Source organism: Aptenodytes patagonicus, chromosome 6, assembly GCF_965638725.1.
Source record: "Aptenodytes patagonicus chromosome 6, bAptPat1.pri.cur, whole genome shotgun sequence".
Classification (NCBI taxonomy): domain Eukaryota; kingdom Metazoa; phylum Chordata; class Aves; order Sphenisciformes; family Spheniscidae; genus Aptenodytes; species Aptenodytes patagonicus.
This window is the reverse complement of record NC_134954.1, coordinates 13,230,263-13,251,205: the sequence shown is the minus strand read 5'-3', so window position 1 is coordinate 13,251,205 and position 20,943 is coordinate 13,230,263. Positions and strand designations below refer to the sequence as shown.

Here is a 20,943-nt window from a genome sequence, read left to right as displayed (position 1 = left end):
GTGAGCAAGAAGTGCATTTTTATTTTGAAGAGACAAAAAATTGGCAGCAAGTTTGTGGAGATAAGCCTTCCTTTTGTTGACACAAAATAAATTAATGCTTCAGGCTACTTTCTATCTTGATTTGTAGTAGACTTCACGTTGACAGGCAAATTAGACTGAGATTAAATAGAAACTATTTATTTGCCTTATCTTTGGTACATTCATTACTGATCTGTTAAAGTAAGATTAGTACAGCAAATCAGTTTTATTTAAGCAGATGATAAGAGATAGGGTTATCTTCCTTATTTTGAAAATGAAAGCTACTACTTTATTTCATTGCAGCCTTGAGCAGGGTGACATGGGATCCAGAAACATCACTTGTGGAAAAGCTCTGAAGAGCCAAACCCTTTCATAAAATGCAATATTACTACCATAATTTTTTAGCATTTCATAGCCATGTTGGTTAATGCGTTAAGTGTAATTCTTGTTAGCTACACGCATTACTCTGTTAAGCTTGTATCAGTAATTTTGCTGTCATGATACATTGCAACATCCTAACCATGCACTCCATTAATCAAGAACAATTCTAGCAAGCATCCCAAACATTCTGATTTAACCAAAATTTTCTCATGTTCTTGCACTGCAGTGACCTTGGCCGTTGCCTTTTTTGGATAACGCAGGACCTTCTGTACATCTATACTAAGCACATGTACTGCATAATTCGCTTTGGTCAAGTACACTTCTTCAGTCTGTTTTCCCTGTTTGTGTTTGTCCAAAGATAAAACAACGTAATACAGTCAACACTTAAATCCCGTGACACTTGTTTTCACACTTTTTACTATAGATTGATAAAAGCTTAAAGTCGCTATGACCACAATATCAGCCTCTGCCTATAAAACAAACCACAGTAGAAATCACAGTGTGAGATTTATCAAGCCACTGTCCTCTGAGACACAGAATTATTCTTCTGTTGGGAGGACCCAATTCAAGTGACACTGAATTGGTTGAAGCCCCAGGTAAGTAGTTCTCACTTTTGATTACACACACTTCTAAAACTGCATACCTAATTTCTAGTTTGGATTTGTCTAGTTTCAGCTTCCAGCTCTTGAGGCTACTGGTTTGTTTGCGAAACATAAACTGCTTACCGTTAACTAACCTCTTTCCCATGTAAGTACCTCTTAATTCTTAGAGGAAAACAGATTGAGTTGTTTGGTCTCTTGCTGCAAGGTATGTTTTCCGTACTTCATGTATTGCTTTAGCTCTGGGGTGGAGTGTGATGTTTCAACACCCTTTTAAAGTGCAAATTGCCAGAACTGCACACTATTTCTCAAAAATTACCTCAAATGCTGCTGTGTATTCTGCACCAACTTAAAAAGATTTTTTTATTAATATTGTGGATTTATCCTGTTCTTTCATTAATTATAATAGTAATTTGGGCACCAGTTAGAACATGTCTTACATGGACATGGCAACCTTTTCTTTTATAGATAAAGGGGTGTAGAGAAAAGCTGTTCCATACTCTGGAGGTGACTTTTCCTTTTCACTCTATACAGAGGGAGACTAGCAGGTTGCATTAAATGATTGAGCCTGTGTGAACACCTCCCCTCACTCCTTCTCTATGTGCATGCACCTTCTGCACTGGAAAACTCAAGTCTTATACCTCTGATTTCTTGTCCAGAGAATTAGGATTATATTGAACAGAGTGTGCTCTGTGCCTCACAAGGAAGATGTTCTAATACACTAGAGATAAGTCTCTCTTTAAAATTTAAGAAATGGCATTAATGTATTTTGCACAGCATTTGATCCTTTTCCAAAAGCATACTTACTGAGAGGCAGGGTCTTAAGGAAGAGTGGGAGGTGATAGGAAAGGATGGGAGATGGGGTATTCTTCATGCTCTTATGATTTGGTGGAAAGTGTCACCCGAGTTAAGTCATAATAACTGGTTGACGTTCTGTCTATGACCTAGGGAAGCATCAGCTTTGTGCATTGTTTTAATTTTGGCATCTTGTACAATGTTGTTCTTGTGTGCTGTGGTAGCCAGCATGGAAGTTTGGAGCTGTGCTCTACCTCTGGGAGTGCCTGAGGTAATGAGGGAGATCTTTATCTAGCAATGGGAGTCTTCCTCAGGCCAAGCCACTCGGTCTTTCTGGAAGAAGACTGAGTCTGTCTTCCCAGTAGCTGAAGAGAGCACTGCGATATCAGGCTGCTTCTGGCAACTTCTTCCACACCATGCTTTTCTGAGCATAAACCCCAGATACTCCTTCCAAAATCTCCCTTAAGCAAAATGACATTCTGTGCTACTCCTCTGACACAGCTCCAACCTCTGTCAGCCTAGTGGTATTGCAGGGACTAAGCTTGTGCCTTCCTAAGCCTGGTATCGGGATCCAAAGAATTGGAAGAGCTCCCCTGTGCAATCTGAACAGCTTCTGTGTGTTAAGAGTTTGCAGAAACAAACACACACGTTGGGCCCAACCACCATTGCTCAGATCACTTTTACCTGTCTCCCTGTCCTTGAACCATCTGGGGATGGAGACAAAAGCAAACATGAGGTTGATGAAACCCAAAAACTGGAAAACAATCATGAAAATACCAAATACTGCTCTGTCAAAAGGTAGTCTTCATTCACATGGAAATGAGCTGGCTATTTAACTGGTTGCAAATCCCTTTTAACTGTTTAAATTTCCATAGCAACTGGACTCAGACTCTCGGTGTCTGCTTTCCTCTTTTACAAGGATGTTAATACAAAGCACCTATGTAAAGTGCACTGAAAAACTGACAAAAAGACAAGTGTCATTTTGTCTTAAAATACTCTCTTCAAGACTTACTGTCTAAATAGACATGTGTTTCTGTCTTCAGGAATAGTTTAATCCAGCAGGATTGCCAAGAGGCAGCAGAGAAAATTCTCTGCTGCTTTTGTTCCAAAGAGTTTGGGGTTAATAGAAAAAAACATGGCCAGCTGCATAATGGATAAATTTGCCCATTTCCAACTTTGCAGTGGGGCAAGGAAAGTGTGTCAGATATCTTAGAGACTGAGATAATGTCCATCTCTTTCCTTCTTCTGATAGCATCATAAATAAATACTGTTACGTGTTTAACTAGTTCACTGTTCCAGGTCGGATCTACTATGTTTACAGTTAGAGCTCAACATTCATACTGCTTTCTAGAATCTGCCCTTCAATGGAGTTTTTGCAGTTGTGATCTGTGATCACTGTTTCCTAAAGAAAGCAGCAAGGGTGAAATCACACGGATGAGAGCCTCGCTGTTCCTGAGACAGAGGTCTTTTTTTTTTTTTTTTTTTTTCCCTTTCCCTCCTCCAACAGACCTCTCCTGTGTCAGCTCACTTGCAGCCCATGCAGCTGCAGCTCTCTTGCATGAGCCGTGGACAAGAGGGGTCCTTATTCTTACTGACGGCAATGTTTCCTTTGCTCCCAAAAGGGTCAAAACTGGAACGTGAAAAGTCTTGTGTGTTGATTAAATTTGCTGTATGCAGTGGAAAAGCCTTGTGTCTGTAAAACGGGCATAAGCAAGGCACAGAGAACCTGTTTCTGGATCAGTCAGTGGTTGGACAGCTACTGCAGTTACCTGTGAGTATTTCCATTCTGCTAAGGCGAAGGTTTCAGAGGAGGATTTCTGCATTTATTTCTGATAGAAACGAATCAGACCAGTGTTTTCTGTGGATCTCTCTCGTTAAGACAACCTCTCTACCCAAGGACCAGGTGATACAACCCTTAGACTCAAACCCATCATTATAGGTGAGTGTGAAAAACAGCTTTTTTGGTAAACATCATGTCCTCTCATGCTGGCTCAGCAGCCTGCTTACTTGACCACGCTTGAACTTCTTGAGAAATGCTAATGTAAAAGGCCCAAATACAAAAAAGAAAGCAGCCTGCTTCAGTATGCCTTGACCCGGCCCCCAAACCTCGGAACTAGCAGTGGTTTACTGAAGGATGGCCTGCAAGGGGCCTTGCGTTTCTGCATTTCTTTCCTTTGTCATTGTCGTTCTTTGTTTATAGGAAGTCAGTACTTTTGAATGTATTTTTTCTGTTTCACTAGGCAGTAGTAGCTATTGAAGTACGAGATTTCCTTTGTCAGTTATTTCCTTTGTCAGTTCAGCCCTTGGACTAGTATTTAGTGATAAACTATCTGAAAATGTGATCTTTGCCATTATCTCGGGAAACCACTTTGTGAGGGTCAGCAATTCCTCTGACAGTTTCTCCGTCATAACCTTCATGAAAATGCAGTGTGGTTTCGTTTTCCTCAGCCTCCAAGAGCCGCTCAGGCGGCCGTTAACCTTTCCTCCTCCAGCTCTGCCGAGGAGAACTTCCAGTTTCTTCCAGGTATTCCTGAGTACGGAATATCGCCCGGGCTCGTGAACCCCGGGGTGCCCCGGGACTCGCGGCCCCCGCCGGTGTTGGGGCGGCCGCCGCCGCCCCCGCCAGAGCCAGCTGCGGCCGCGGGCTGAGCCCGTCCGCCGCGAGGCACGCCGGGACCTGTCCCTTCCCTGCTCCGCGTGCCGCGGCGGCGCCCCATTGGTGGTTGCGTGCATCACGTGCCCGTCTGCCGCCTCCTCAGTGGCCGGCGGCCCAATCCGTTACCTCTGGGCTGGAGAAGAGGCTGAGGGGGTGGTGAGAGAGTGTCCGGCGTTGCCGCGGTAACGGCCGCCCCGGGCATGGCGGCGGGGCGTGCCCCGCGGTGAGGAGACGGCTGGCGGGGGGCTTTGTGGTGGCCGGGGTGGGGCGGTGAGGGACGGGCGTGGGGGAGGGACGTCCGTGGAGGTGGCCTGGTTGAGGCCCGTTGTGGCGAAGGGTGTCGGGTGGGGGGAGGTATGTGTGCAGGGGGCCTTGTTGGGGCCGGTTGTGAGGAAGGGGTTGTTGGTGGAGGGGTCCTTCCGGGGAGGGTGTGCGTAGAGGGGCGGGGGAAGGGTCCAAGTGGGCTGCTGGGTGTAGGTCTCCTTTTGGGGCCTGCTGTGCTGAGGGACAGTACCCAGGACCGTCTGACACCCCCTTTCTCTTTTCCAGCAGAGCGGGGACTCTCTAGGGTGGTGTCGGGTGCTGAAAGAAGCCAGCAATGGCGCGGTTCAAGGTGCTCCGTGGAAAGAGTGAGAGGCTTTCCGTTCCTAAATAAATCTGTCTTGCTTCTTTGTTTCTCAGTTACAGTTCCGAAGTAACGCTCGTTTACATTCTAGGCTGGTGCTTGGCAATATAAAGTCGTGGAAATAGCCGGCAAAGCTACTTAGGATTGTGTTGAAAATGCTGGGAGAGAAGAGGCAATTAATCGTGAAAAGAGACCTTTACACAGACCCCACGTTTCCAGCCAGTGATACCTCTATATTTTTTGATTATTGTACCCCACTTGCTCAATTCAGAGGCGAGATATCTTGGTTGAGACCTAAGGTAAGTTTTAAGATATAAAAGCCCATGATTTTAGCAGAACTGGACTTTAAGCTAGTAAATGGTATTTAGCACTGAATGACTGCTTCTGGGTGTTTTTATTGTTTAGAAATATAGAAGTGATAAACCCAATGTATGTCAGTGTTATATGTTATAGTTTTTAAGTCTTGTTTGTAGGTTTGATTTAAATCCTGATGTAGAACTCTTGAATTTCTTGGGACTAGTAGGAATTAAGATATTTAATCATAAATATATTTCATTATGCAAATAATATGCATACCAAGTTAAAAAAATAGCATTATGTTATTCCCAAATTTTTCAACATATTGCATAACTCTTGAAAACAAATAACTGGATTTTAGAGTTTTTCAGAAGCATATTACTTTTTTTTTGCGATTGTTGATGTCTTTGATAACAAGAAAGAAAACTTTTTTAAGGTTATAACTTGTGGTGTGATTTGTATTGCTTTTAAACTTACAGCTGGGTTTCAGAGCAAGCCACATGAGAGCTAAAAAGTTTAGAATGCATTTCTGCAGTATGTTCATTTAAAGTGAAGTATTTATGATACTGGCATTGTGTGGAGGGGGGGAAAAAAAGGCTATAAAAATGTAATGGAGAAAAAAAGTACGTTGTGTTTTAGTGGTATTGTTTTTCTCCCCTGCATCTGGGGATGGCTGTAGAACAGTGATAGAGCTATTGATTATCAGATAGAATTGGCAAACAAATGACTTCGCGGAGCCCAGCGTGCTACTTTCTGCTTTTGTACCTTACACCTTGATTACTACTGAGGGCTGATCAGTTACTTTCCATCTCTTGCAGTGTTGACAGGTGAGAGAAGAACCATTTTAAAACCTCACTTTCAGATCCGATTAAGTGTTCAGGACTTTGCATTTGAAATTACCTCTTTTGCTACCAAGTAATCTATTTTTATTTGCCCTAGGGGAAGGCTTTCCTCTTATGCTAATTTGGAGATTTTTGTAAGTTGGGATGTGCAGTGCAATGTGAATGGCAGCAGTTCTATCACGCTTGATCATATGTCTAGCAAGGAGCTGATGAATTATGTTGTCTTTTACTTATTGGTGCCTCTGCTAAGGTTGCAACTGATGGTGACATTTGTGTGCTAAAATCCGTGTGGGAACTCGATTTGTTTCACATAAAATACCTGCAAAATAGCCACAAGGCAGTAATTGGTTATTGCTGGCTTAGGCTGTGTCTGAAGAGGAAATGTTCTAGAGGTAAAAATTCCCTTATTTTGTGAGAGGTCTCTGGAGCCCTCCCATTCCCTGAAACACAGACTTCCTTAGATTATCATGCAGGATTTGGCTCTAACTCCCCTTCTTTTAATTTTAGGACATTTGTTCTACTCCTCGGTTATTTTCAAACAATCTGCAGGATGTGCAAGTGAAACAAGGAATTTTGGGAGATTGTTGGTTCCTGTGTGCCTGTGTAGCTTTGCAGAAGAGTAAATACCTACTGAATAAGGTATAGAGAAGTTTCTTGTTTCATATCTCAGAAGTTTTCTTCATCTAATTTACATTTGTATATTGCTCTTGAATCCCAGGCCTCAAAACTGAATATCAGTTTTGTTATGCTTAGTTGTGCTGGTTTTGTTGTGGTTTTTTTTCTGTGATTATTACAAACAGTTAATATTCAGCATATTTTAAACTGGTTTTGTTTAAAAAAAAAAAAAAAAAAAAATTGTCTTGATTTTGGCTTTTGTCATCTAGGTAATTCCTCCAGGTCAGCCCAACTGGACAGATGAGTCGTATCAAGGCTGTTTCACTTGTCGAGTCTGGCAGTTTGGACACTGGGTGGAAGTAACCATCGACGATCGTTTGCCCTGCCTTGGTGGTAAACTCTGCTTTTCCCAGTGTCAGACAGAGGATTTGTTTTGGCTTCCACTGTTGGAAAAAGCTTATGCAAAGTATGTGAACACTGTTATTGAAGGAAGTAAAGGGAGGTAACAATAGCTGTATACCTTCTGCTTATTTATTTTATCTGACTGCTTTGGGCATAGACCTGTGTATTATTCAATATGAAGTACAACGGCTGCTAGCTTTCCCATACTGGGTTGTGCAGAAGCCGCTCTTTAAACTGTAGATCTATAAGGTGTGTTTCTAGTTGCGTATCAGGTAAGATAGTCTTACAGAGAGAATTATGATGAAAAGTAAGAGCTGCAATGAATTATCAGCATTCAAATGATGTTCATTAAGTCATTATCCATTGGTTGTCTAATTTATTAAAGGGAAGTATTTTACTAGTGTCACATTTGAGAGCAGCTGAGGGCTCAATGAAAAGCAGAAAGCATGCAAATATTTTCATGGAAGGCAACAACATTACATAAGTTTATGCTAGTTGAGGCTCTGGTTATATGTTTCACTGCTGCTTTTGCTTAATTTGATAGTTTGTTATTTTGAGAAGAAACAACCATATTGTTAATGTGTTTGAAAATGCAGCTATTTTATGTTTTATGACACATCCATCAAAATGCTGTCCAGATGGACAAAACAATTTGGAGACAAAGTGCACTGGTAAGATAGATATCAAATGTCCAAAAGAACTTGGACGAAAGATTGTGTGGTTGCCAGCAGAGGGCAGAAAAAGACTTTCAACTGTAGATATGTTGAGCAGAAGTTGTGAAGTAGCAATGACATGTTAAAGCTTCTCTGTGGGTTTGAAAGGCAATAGTCTGTCTTTGTTTTCTGTAGAGTCTTACCATTCTATCTTGTCTTATCATTCTATTATAGTCTTGATTTCTTTTGCTATCTTTTGCATCCACTGCATCAGGTAGGGTAGTCTCTTGATTTACGTAAATTGTTGAAGGAACTGCTACTTTGTGCAGAGTGAACAAAGGATAATTGAAGAAGAGGAAGAAATTTATTTATACAGAATGCAGTTAGTATATCACGAAAGATGATGTAGTGCACGGATAATAAGGTACAAATGATTAGTACTAGACTACAGTGGTTTCTCTATAGGATGGAATGAATTGTAATAAACTTCCCATCAAGCAGTGGAATGTTTGATGGCTTACATATTCTTTAGATGTTGTATTCCGTATAAATAAAATAGTATGTGCTTTCTCTTGCCTACTTGGCGATATGAGGTAGGGTACAGTCATGATTGTGATAGAGTGTGGGGTTGAAAGTGCATAAGAACCGTGTTTCTTTAATTCTGCTGTTTGTAGAAAGTTTCTTGGGTTTTGTTTTGTTTTTTTAATAGAGTGCATGGATCTTATGAACAGTTGTGGGCAGGACAGGTGGCAGATGCTTTGGTTGATCTGACTGGAGGAATTGCTGAAAGATGGACCTTGAAAGGCCCTGGAAGAAACATGGAGAAAGAGAAGACTGGCATGGTTTTGGAAAAGGCAGTGTTTAGAAGATTAATGAACCTGAAGGAACAGTGTGTAATAAGCTGCTCAGTCCTCGATTCCAGACAAGGTAATAGTAAAGTTCTAGACATTTTTAAAGTAAATGTCTCTATTTAACAGGGTTCAGAGCACAAGGCAGCCAGCAAATGCATAGTGCTGATTCTAGTAGCGTACGAGTTTCATGATGCAATTTTATATAACCTGGGATAAAGATTTAAGGATGTTATTGAGTTCAGGATGGAGGCTGCTTTTGAGGAGTGCTTTTTATATTAGATGCTAATATGGTCAGTTCTCAACAACACACGCACACCCATCACCCCCTGAAAAAGCACCTAAAACCAACCTTAAAAACCCCCATGAATTTCAGCACCGAGAATTTGTAGATGTTTGAGACCAAGTAGTGAGTTAATACGCTTTAAAATTTTCATTTATTTTATTTCTATATAGTCACAACTACAATGAACTGTTTGGGTTTTTTTATGCTGTTTTTATACTGATTTAAAACCAATTTCCTTTTATCTCAAAATTGCCTTCTTTCACAGGATAGTTTAATGTCATTAGTTGTAAAATATGGAGCAGGTTCTTTTGTTTACTTTTCAAATGCTTTTTTTTTTTTTCTTCTTCTATTCAGGTGCAAGTGAACTAGGAGAATTTCATGCCTTTATTGTGATAGACACCTTGAATCTGTCTGAAGTGTCAGGCAAGGAAATCTTCCTACTACGAATACGAAATCCTTGGGGGAGGCGGTGCTGGAGAGGTCCCTGGTGTGAGGGGTGAGTAGGTTTATTTTCATTTGGAAAATCATTTGTGAAAGTTCTGAAGCACAAAGCGTATCTATGTATTGCATAGGCAAATGTTGCTAATAGGCTATTGTGGAGGAGAGAGACTTCAGTTTGTATGCCATCCTTTAGAGAGTTCAGTAGTTCACATAGCTCATTGGTTCTAAGGCTAGTCATTTTGGTCTATTAGTTCTGGTAATCTAAATTTTTTTAATAACAAATTTTTTTTGTTTATCAAAGCATCATATCTTTTCGTAGAGATAAACTTAAGATGTTGGTTTATTTTCTGTCTCTGATTTTTGTGGTGCTTTTTTGTTGTTCTGCAATTGATCTACATATCTTTGTTCATAAGATGTTTGTGACTTCTAAGTAGTCACTCAGCTTTACTGGGCTCTTCTCATTTGATCTCATCTCAGTTGTAGAAGACAAGCAAAGGAGTACGTATAAAACAATATATCAGAAGGAAGGATGCTTATGTTTTCTGCTTGTGTGCTCTTGTTTCTGTAGATTAATATGAGTAGGAGAAGCTGGAATCGAGTAGATATAAAGAAGAGTAGATATGAAGAGGAGATCTGTTTTAAAGGAAATGCAGAAATACGTTTAGCAGTTCATATAGCAAAGTAGCAAGAATGAAAGGGCAGACCCTATTAGCTTATTTTGAAAAGCGTTAGCATATTTAGACTGTACAAAAGAACATGCAATTCTTGACCCAAAGAGCAAGCTTTCAGCATTAAAATATGGTAACAATATGATCATGTTAATAAACATTTTAGAGAAATAGGCTTTTTCCCCTGAGTTAAAAAGATGGCTTAATCACATTAATTGAGACTTAAGTTGATGTTTTTTGCTTTTGGCAGAGTTTTGCTTATACACTTGGTCTCTTGTAGTTTCTTTGCCAAACAGTAAGTTGCCATGTAGTTGCAAGAGGATAGCATTTCATTAGGTGGCCTTAGAGCCCTGTTTTATTCAAGTGCAGAACTAGTCTTTGTTGTTAGTGGAACAATCAAAAATGTTGAAAGTACCAGCTTTTAATGGGCCCTAAATAATGAGGTGTTTAAATTCTTGGTTTATTATGACTTAGCCAGCAGATTCATGGGGATAACCAGCTGCTTCATACAGATAGTGGTTTTTGATGTTCACTGTGCAGCATTAAAATTCTTTCAGAACAGTCACTGTGCAGCTTGTTTTACTTTTTCGTTGCTATTTTTAACAACTGTTAAAATCTTTATTTTGCTCTCACGCTTTGGACTGTACTGTCTGTTGTAAGCGAAGTAGCTATTTCACCTAGAAGTATGCTGCTGTATCCAATCTGGTGTTAGGTTGTTTCTAAGTTTTCTTTGATATGTTGTGATTCATACTTTTTTATCCCTCTCACTGACTAGCATTGTGTATACAGAAATACTTAATGCAAATATTTGACAATAAAATGAAGAAACTTCTTATTGTCCTGCTCCATAGGATATTTGATAGAACGTTGTTATGGAACTTTATTGGGCAAAGAACTAAATGTTAATTTTTGTCTTATGTGCAGTGGTCAAGGATGGAGTCAGCTAGATCCAGTAGTCGCCTCAGAACTGCTCTCTCAGATCCAAGAGGGAGAATTCTGGGTGGATGAAGAGGAATTTTTCAGGGAATTTGATGAGATTACCATGGGCTTTCCAGTCAATGAGGAAGGACAACTTCAGAGCCTCTATACAGGTGTGGTATGAGAAAACATCTTTCTCATACAAATAATGTTATGTCAATGGGAAAGACTGATTTGAATTGCAAATGGATGCAACTAGACCTTAATTTCTCTTTCTCAGTCTTTCCCTCTCCTTTATATCCATAGGCCTTTTCTGTCTCTGCTGGGAAGAATAGAGGGACAAGAGAAAATTGAAGATCTTTAGAGGAGTCTTTGATATTTCTCTGAGATCTAGTTACTTGCTAGTTTGTTGAGAGATTAGTGTTCTCTATCCAGAAGGCTGTTGTTCTGGACAGCCTTGTGATTTTTTTTTTTTTTTTTTTTCCTGATGGGAGATAAACTTCAGATTTCTAGAAACAGTTTCTTGTAAAAATCATGTCATCAATCTGCCATTACCAGTTGTGACATTCATTCTCTTGCCTCTCAGAATGTTGGTCACGAATATCTGCTTGGAGAAAGTGTCAGGGCTACGACAGCATGTTTTCCTGGGCTGGGGGATCTCTGCTATATATCTGTTGTATGAAATTAAGTAGCCTCTGGTGTCTGAAATCTGCACCATGTTTTTCTTATTTTGTTAGAGAAAGTGCTGTATCACTCGCAGAATCTTTTTGGATCCTGGGTGAGAGGCCAGTCTGCAGGTGGCTGCCGTAACAACAGCAGCTTCCCTACCAACCCTAAGTTCTGGCTGAGAGTCTGTGAAAAGAGTGAGGTGTGCATTGCTCTGCTGCAGAAACATAGGAAATACAGTGCTGACTGGGCTGGAAGAATTCAAAATCTGACTCACTTAGCAGAGGAAAATCTATCTTTGACTGAAGGCGTACAGGGGAAGAATTATCAGGCTGTGGGATTGCATGTCTGGAAGGTAATACGGGAGTGACATTTTTCTTTTTGCAAATGGAAGTTTTAAAGCATTACTGAAACATCTGAGTAAAATAATTCATTTCCTGCGGCAGTGATACGATTCAACTGTCCACACATTTTACATCTCTGATTTATGTTAGAATGATCCTGTTTATCTCACAATGCAGCCACTGTCTGTACAAACTATTAGTGGACTAGTACTTTCTTCTTATCATTGAGTGCCAAGTAGCAGAACTTTTGGGACCATTCCAAACTAGTGCATGAATTTTCAGGCTGATGACTTGATGACTATTCCTAAATTTACTCCTCCTGAATATTAACTCTTCCTACTCCTCTTTGATGTTCAGCTTATCTGCTGATACTCTTCTCCTTACTTGTTTCCTTTTGTAAATGTATGCATGTTTAAAAACGTTTTAAACAATATTTGATCATTTTTAGTTTTTAATAAAAACTCATTTTTCCTAAAACACCGCGCATCATTATGCATCTATTCTAGGTGGAGAAGAAACGATTTAACCTTCCAAAGACCCTCTCTGCTCCTCCAGTTGTAGGTACCGTCTGCCATTCCTATGATAGAGAAGTACATGTATGCTGTGACCTTTCGCCTGGGTTTTATCTTGTTGTTCCCAGCACTTTTCTGAAAGATGCAGTAGGGAATTTCTTGCTTCGTGTATTTTCAACGGGAAGGATCTCTCTCAGGTAGGTTTAAAACAACACAGAAGATTTCTTATAGTCATTGACACAAAACAAATATATGAAGTGTAGTACTAAGTGTAAATGTTCAAAATGTTTTTGAAGGGTTGTGCAGAGTACCAGGTAACAGCATTGTTTTGTCTTTGAATTCATGTAAGTAGTGTTCTATCTCCTTGGTTTTTGCATGAAGCTGCTACTACCTCTTGTTAAAATATCAGTCAGAAGTAGTCAGATGAGTAGCATCTTGACTCTAAACTGCAGCCTAATGTTTTGAGAAAGTGCGTAGTTTGTAAAAGAACTGAATAGGTTTCTGCAGAACATTTTTCTCAATATGTGGAAGTTCTTTCTTAATGTATGGAAAAATGAAGATGTACCACAGAAGTTAAAAGCAGCTGTTATTATTGCAATCAGTGACAGAAAAGGAGAGCAGTATATTATCACGTATGCTGGAAAACACATACTAACAAATTGCCTGAAATATAACATTGTTATTAGTGAGCAGTACAGCTTCAAATGCAAATGGAGTGTCAGCAGTGGACTCAGATGACACAATACTCACAGCTCATCTTTTCAGGACAGGTGTGGAAAATAGCACTGACGTTTACGCTGTCGTCTTTAGCTGAACGAAGAATTCTTTGTTGAATTAAAGCATTCAACACTGACAATACAGCTGAACTTGTTTCTTGTGAAGGCCTCAAGAAGTCTACCAGCATTATGATAAAATTCTTGGAAGGATCACTGCATATTGTGTTTTAGCTGATCTTTCCTCATAACTTTTGACACAAAATAGACTTTTATAATGGACTTGGAACAATCTTTTCTTTCTGTAGAAAAACGCTTGCTTATCCAACAGGAAATATCAGCAATGTTAGTCCAGTAGCTTCTGATGACTTAATTTTTTTAACTGTAGCTGACTACCTAGCTATCTCAGCACTTCAAAGTCAATTATTCGTGAGCAATTCTGTGTTGGTGACCATAGCCTTGAAATAAATACTTAAGAAGACACAATGTTGAGTAGTTGTGTGGAGTCAGCAAAGTTGTACCTTCTTCCAATAAACCTGAAAAAATCTGAGGTTGTCTAACAGCTTGTGCCAGGTAAGCTATATACAGAGGTAAAACATACTGTTGGCAACATGTTTAAAAGCTGTTCAAATTTTTTTATATTCTGGTAGTACACTATCAACTCATACCTCCTTGGAGAGAAGCTGGCAAATCACACTACAAAGCCAGAACATGCATTAATCATTCACTCTGCGGAATTTGGAAGCAAGATGGCATCAAGTTTTAGACCAAATAAAGGTCTGCAGGACTATGAGGCTAATTTTGCTGTATGGGTGCAAGTTGTCTACTTCTTACCGGCAATTGCCGGTTTCTGGGCATATTTCATCTGTACAGCATGTTGCACTTTCAACAATGGGATAAAATTTCTAGTATTGGTGTTAAGTATAACATTTCCTCAGACTGAAACAGAGGTGCCAGCCTGCATATGTGTCTAGAATGGACAATCACAGAGTAACGTAACAGCTGTTATATGTTCTCAACTGGAAAACTGGAGATAAGGACAGATGTTATGTTGAAATATTACTTCAAACGCTGCACAGCTGATAATGATACCAAATTGTTCATACGGCTGTGAAAAGCAGTGCTGGGCTAGGATCGAAATATGGGTTAATGTTACAGTGATCAAGTCAGAGGTAAAATAGTAGTTTCCTCTGATTAAAGACATGGTCAATATAAAAAATAATGCAGTGTATGCTTTGGACTTACTGAGGTGCTCATGTGTACTCCAAAAGTAGCTGTCAGTTGTACTGCTTTCAAATAGGACAAATAGCACAAGAGTATTGAGGAAAAATGTGTAAGCTGCATTACTTCATGAATGTACAAAAATCTATCTGGTTTTAGTGCATGGTTTGTATATGCTACGTTGTTGTGGAGTTCTGTGAATTACCTAAGGACTTAAAATTGTACAGTTCTCTTTTTCTTTGTGTTGAAAGTTTGGAGGAATTGTATTTATGTAAGTTTATGTAATAACTAGTTCATTTTTGTGAGCTGGTGTTCTAGAGTTTGTGAAATCATACAGATTTTATACATTTAGTTTCTTTTCTCTCTTACATTTGATAGTGAGCTAAAACCACCGCCCGCAGATGCTGCCCTCTGTGAAGAACTCCCAGCAGGTGAATGGGAGACGGTGCAGCTGCATGGATGCTGGAAAAATGGGCAAAGTGCTGGAGGTAGCAGGAACTTCCCCTCCTTCCATATCAATCCCCGCTTTCCCCTCTCCATTCCTGCAGGACCAGGAAAAAGCAGTGTGAAAGTTACCCTCCGTCAGCACTGCCAAGATAGCAAGTGTCGTCCAATAGGTTTCCATATTTTCCAGGTGAGACTTCTTCTGGTCAGTTTGATTGCTCATTTGCCAAGTGTGAAGGTAAGCCTGTCAGTTCAGTGCTCCTTGCACTTGGCAAGGGACATGCTGCTTCTTGGAGAAACACAGGCTGGTCCATTGAAGTAATGCCCGTGAAAGATACGGAATAGCTACACACTGGGTAGCATAGTAACCAGATAATTGGTTCCAGTGAATCCTTCCAATGTTCTAAATCTGTTTTAGAAATGATGATCTCTTTTGAGGATTTGCAAAGAATTCTCAGTGTCTTAATGATTGAGGACCAGACTTTTTGGTAATTGATCATGAAAACTTACTTTCTTCATCTCTAATAATGATTTACTTGTCCATTGGCAAGTGGTGTTGGATCCGCAGACAAGATTAGAATTCAAAAGGACAGATACGTTGAACAGATGATCTGAAACAAAACAAGATACTATTTGGTATGGACAAATACAGGTTCTACATGTACGTGCTAGCGGTCAGCCGCATAAATGTAGGGTGGGAAGCTTCTGGTTAGGTGGCTATTTTGCAGGGAAAGCTAGCTTTATTTTCAGAAAACGTGCTTCGGAAAAGGTGTTGCTTAAATGGAGAGTCTGGATTTGAGCATTAGGAGCGATCAGATAGCTTAAAATATACAATATGTGAAGAAAGATTGAAAGAATGGCATTTTTCATGCCTATAGGAGACTGAGAAGTGTAATATGAATTTTTAGTACAGGAAAGGCCACTAGAAAGAGGAAGGACATAGTCTGTTCACCATATCTGTGAGGTGAAAAACAAGGGCATTAGGCTGCAGCAAGGAAGAGTGGGGTTAGACAATAGAATAAGCTTTTGAGCTATGTGGGTAGTGGGTTGTATAAACTGTCTACAAACGTGGTAGGAATGATTTATCTGTAGTTGATACTGTCATCTGGGTTTTCTGGAAGCCTTCCCATCCCTCTCGTATAGCTCTGTACAGAAGAGTGAGTATTTGGAGTGGGATAGATATGGAACATACCATACTATGGTATACCAGGAATTTAACATTGTGAGGCCTGAAATATATGAAAAGATAGGCACGTTTTCATTCTTTTTTGCAGGTGCCTAACAGCAGCTGGAAACCACATACTTCCTCTTTTCTACACCTGGAGCCACTGGTTAGCTGTGTACCTCACTGCTACTCACAGGAAGTAAGCCAACTTTGCAGACTTCCTGCAGGAAGTTATGTAATTATACCTTCTACGTACTTGCCCAATACAGAAGGCAATTTTACAGTGGTCATAGCAACCAAAATAGACAGGTAAAAATATGTTGCCTTCTATTTGTATTTCTAATATTTTCAGTGCATGCATTACAGGATGTTTGGAAACAATAACTGTAGTGACATTTTCTCGCTTTTGATAGAAAATAATCTTTTTTCCTTTAAAGTCCTTGTATTGCTGTTATGTTTGCAAGCACTGCTTACCGCTTTGACTATGTTGGAAGAATGAGTGAAAAAAAAAAGTATTTGTAATCTTCTTGCATCAGTTACTGAATAACAGGTGTCTAGCGCTGGAGAAGATGGCACTACAGCAACTGAGTATCAGCTATGTCCAGATATTACGATTTATGCTGAAATTTTACTAAGCTTTTTAATAAACAGGGTTGTTTTTTGAGAAGCTGCAAGCCTTATTGCGGGTAGTTCTTCATGATGGGAATAACAACGGGTCTGAATCAGAATTTGTATATTCCATAAGATTGCATTAAGAGTCCATAAAATTGTGTCAAGATTCCATAAGGATGTGGAACAAAGCCTAGCCTAACAAAATCTTCTCCTTTTGAAGTGGGATAAATGATTGATGTTTACAAGATCCCTCCAATGCTTTGTGCAGAAATAAGTGTGGTTCTGGTTTTCAACAGGAAGCGCATTCACAGCCGGGAGACACTTGGACAAGTATTGCAAGAAGTAAGTGATACATTTTTAATTTCAGTTGTTCTAAAGGTGTCACAGAGGCATCTTCAAGGCTTATGTATGAACTAATATTGAGAGTCATGTACTGGTGGACTGGACTCTGAATGTTCTCATTTACTTGCTGCAAACTGATCATCAGTAAAGCAATTAATCTTTGGGGTTTTGTTTCTCAGCCAGAAAAGTAGCATTTGTTAGCAGCTAACAAAATTTGTCTTTTCACACCACTCAGATACACGGAAGTTTCTGTATGGCTGTTTTATAAAGTCATTATTTACTCCCTCAAGTCATTCTCCAGTACCTACCTCTGCTGTAACGTCTGTGAGAAATTGGACTATTGTGATGAGGAGGTGGTTGTACTTGCTTTTACATTTGCTTTCAAGAGTGTAAACACTCTTTATGCATTTGGATATATTTTGATGTATTCATTCTTGGTGTCACCATAGACCTGCTAGCTTTAATTATATGTTGTATCCTTCCTCCATCTGATTGGCTTTGATGTTAATTTGGGATCCTATGTATTGCAATTTAGAAATTCTAATGATATTATAATGTTGTAAAGACTTAAGAAAACACAGCAAAAAGAGAAGAAAAGCAAACAGGCAATCCAAAGATTAGCTTTCACCACACTAGAGTTTAGGTTTTTTATTTGTTTCTTTACAGCCAGCCCATATAGCATCCTACCATTATAATCCTTGGTGTGCGAGCCGTTCTGATCAAGTTAATGCCACCTATTTAATATTTTGGTATTGTGTTTTGCTTGATTAGATATGCATGTAATATTGAAGGGTTGGATGTGAATGCTGAGTACCTAATACTTACGGTATTTTTACCGGGTGGAGAGGAGAACTTTGAATGTATTATTTTAACAATTGTTTAAAGATACCCGATTTGGTTGGTGGATCAAAGCATGCCCTTGATAATACTCTGCTTACTGGGGGAGAACAAGACCGTCTAGTTACTTGGCTCTTTCCCTTTGAGGTTTTGATAAAAACAAAACAAAAATCTTAGGAAAAACTTTTCACCCAAGATTAGAACTGGTTTACTAATTTTCTTAATCTAGGTCGTGTTGACCAATGATGACATTTTGTCCTTAAAACCACACAAAGAGTATGGATTTTGTGTGCTTCACAAAAATGGGCAAAGACCTGCATGTACTTTCCTCATGGTGCTTGTTATTTTAATATTTAGGACTGAAGTATGTAACGAAGTCCTTTATTGCTGTTGTTTTGGAAACAAAACATTGCAAGGCTGTTATTACAGAAGGAATATATTCAAAGATACATTTCGTATATTATTCCATGAAAACGGTTGGACTTGGGCAAAGGGTGCTCCCTGACATCAAGGGAACAAACAGTTTAGATGCTTCAGGACTTGAAAACTTGAAGAATTTGGAAATGGCAGTTATAGTTTTCTTCTCAGGGGCAGAAATTAATATCTGAAACTAATCTTCAACAGCATAGTCTTTTCTAAAGACTGGACTTTAAATCATTCAGTGCTTTCAGGGGTTTAACCTCTGAAGGATCTGGGCAGTCTGCCTTACTGAGAAGTTGGGGTATCGATTTCTAAGGGGTGCATCACAGCAGAGCTGGATGTCGGTGTATTTTTCTAAAAGTTTGTCTATGTGTTTTCTAATTACTGAAGTGATGGGATTTATGAGTTTTAGGGTTTTTTAAGATGTTTCATAGGAAAAGCTTGCATTTTGGCCTTAATTTCTAAATCTATCTTTTCTCTGATTTACTGTAATTCCTCATGAATTTCTTATCTTTCTTGACAAAAAAGTTAAATCATGAAATAGCTTTTTTTTTCTGCATTGTTCATTTTCTTACAGAATTCATTTACAACTGTGATGAAAAGGTAATCTGGAACTCTCACGCTGTCATTTTGAGAAACATTGGAAAGCCGAGGAATGCCTCACCTCTTGCTGTTTTCAGTTTTAAATGGAATAACAAGAAGATACCCTTAGCCCAGCTGTTTTTTCACTGGTACCAACTGTCAGGCCTACAATGACTTCTTTGTAAAAATACCTCCTTAATCATGTACACTCTGAATATTTGTTCTTCCTGTGTTTTTTAGAACCAGCATTGAACAGCAAATCTTCATTATGTACCTCAGTTCTTCAAAAATACAGGTGAAGAATATGTGCATGTTTTAACCCAAGCTACAGTTTTAGAAGAAAACCAGAAAACATATGTGCATAATTAAATAATTTTTTTTTTTGGGGGGGGGGGAGGATCAAGCTTACAGAATAACTTCAAGAGACCAAAGGGGCAAACATAGAGGAAAGAAACTGGAGTCTTTTTTTCGGGTAGGACATACCTCAAGAATCATCAAAATACACTGGAGTAGAGAAAGTCCAAGCTTATATCCTACACTGCCAGTCACGCTGCTGAGCACTTTATCATGAGCCCTTTGTTGAACCATGCAAATGGTGGGTTGAAAAGAAAGGGTTTTTGGTGAGTTTTTCTTTAATGAACACCACAAAGGAAAAAGATAAGACTTGAAAACTTTTGTTTATGAACTATCACGTCAGACTGCTTTTGTAAATCTCTAAGAATGTATTTTATGCAAGATCTGCCCTCCCTGTAAGAAATACGAAGTTTAAGAGATTTTTCTTAATTTGTGTTTGAAAGTATTTCTTATTCAAGGAGGATTTTTTAGATGTTATATTTTCCTCAATAAAAATGGAGTAACTTTGAAAGTTTTATGATGTCTTTTATTAAAAAGGTGAAAACTGTCAATGATGTCAAGTCTGCATTTGTTCTGCAATAGCAAACTTTACACTGTGTTACAGCCCTGGAGTTTTCAGCAAATGGAAGGGAAAAATTGGAGATATTTGAGAGGAGAATCAAGACTTCCATTAGTTTTATGTCTGAGAAACATGTAATATTCTACTTCTGCTTTTAACTACATCCTAGCATAATTTATGCTTGCTCCTGTTGAACTTTGAAAATTCAAAGCAACTAGGATGCTTGCAGCTGAATTTTAAGCGGTCAAAACTTTCCACATCTGTTGTGGAATGATGAGACAACAAAAGAAAACACCGTGAGTAATAAATCTTTACTGTGCCTGCTGTAACAAATGTTGGCGAGTTTGTTTATTTTCTTCATTTCTTGAAAGGCTGTTCCTTTCCCTTCAAATAGGAAATTACTGGATGATGTAATAGTGTTTCTAAACAGAAGAAGGAAAGGTACATGAAAGCACCTGGATCCGAGAGTTGTGATAAAATAGGAAACGGATACTGAGGAAGTAAAGAAAAAAGGTGTAAGGATTTCTAAATGGACTATGATTGCAAGAGGCCCCATTCTGCAATCATTTATGCATGTGTGAAGTTTATACTACAATATATAATGCTTTATGGGAGCGTGAAAGGAAAAGGAGTCAACACTGAGTGTGTATACTCTGTTACATGCTGTTGCAGAAGGTAAGAAAAGACCACCTGTGAACACAGAGGAGTAACAGCATACTGAAGAAAATTATTTTTTATTCAGGCATCCTTGCTGCATCAGAACAGTTGTGCCATTTTAAGAGTGTGATACCTGACTAAGCACATATGCAGGAAACTCTCTGCTTGATACGGATCACTCCTCTAAAATCCTACATCTAATTCATTCCTACTGTGAGTTGTGAGTGTGAAAATACTTTTTTTTTTTGTAACATTAATGTGTACTTGTATATGCCTAAGATGCGATTATATGAGCTTCGGCAAGTACACTTATTTTAATTCCAAAAAGTTCAACTATGTGAGGTCAGACCTCCTAAATAAAACCACTCTGTATTACTTTGCTATACTGAGCTACCTACATTTGAATACAATTGAGATAGTGATACGCGCTTTTAAAATATCTCCCAATTATTGCCTGGTTGAAGTCCCTCT

The 20,943-nt window shown here is 39.1% G+C and overlaps 1 protein-coding gene across 7 annotated transcripts; it reads left to right on the top strand.

The window, feature by feature from the left end:
- Positions 1–4,584: 4,584 nt before the first annotated feature.
- Positions 4,585–19,884, top strand: CAPN10 (calpain 10). Of its 7 annotated transcripts, XM_076341213.1 has the most exons (17): positions 4,616–4,672; positions 5,002–5,078; positions 5,166–5,373; positions 6,721–6,852; positions 7,098–7,294; positions 8,593–8,810; positions 9,372–9,513; positions 11,051–11,217; positions 11,782–12,065; positions 12,561–12,763; positions 14,879–14,931; positions 15,049–15,134; positions 16,219–16,418; positions 17,018–17,063; positions 18,898–18,923; positions 19,143–19,197; positions 19,300–19,884. In XM_076341213.1, the coding sequence occupies exons 3-17, from the start codon at positions 5,230–5,232 to the stop codon at positions 19,471–19,473; spliced, it is 2,127 nt and encodes a 708-aa protein (XP_076197328.1). In that variant the 5' UTR covers positions 4,616–4,672; positions 5,002–5,078; positions 5,166–5,229; the 3' UTR covers positions 19,474–19,884. The 7 variants fall into 7 exon arrangements, with proteins under 7 accessions (XP_076197326.1, XP_076197328.1, XP_076197327.1 ...); XM_076341211.1 differs by lacking the exon at positions 4,616–4,672 and adding an exon at positions 4,585–4,605 and having other exon boundaries at positions 4,999–5,078; positions 14,879–15,134; XM_076341212.1 differs by having other exon boundaries at positions 5,002–5,062; positions 14,879–15,134.
- The last annotated feature ends 1,059 nt before the right edge of the window (positions 19,885–20,943 follow it).

Coding starts and splice junctions, on each gene's coding strand:
- CAPN10 (XM_076341211.1), top strand. CDS start 5,230: ATGCTGGGAGAGAAGAGGCAATTAATCGTGAAAAGAGACCTTTACACA. Junction 5,374..6,720: donor TATCTTGGTTGAGACCTAAG/GTAAGTTTTAAG, acceptor TTTTAATTTTAG/GACATTTGTTCTACTCCTCG. Junction 12,066..12,560: donor TGGGATTGCATGTCTGGAAG/GTAATACGGGAG, acceptor CATCTATTCTAG/GTGGAGAAGAAACGATTTAA.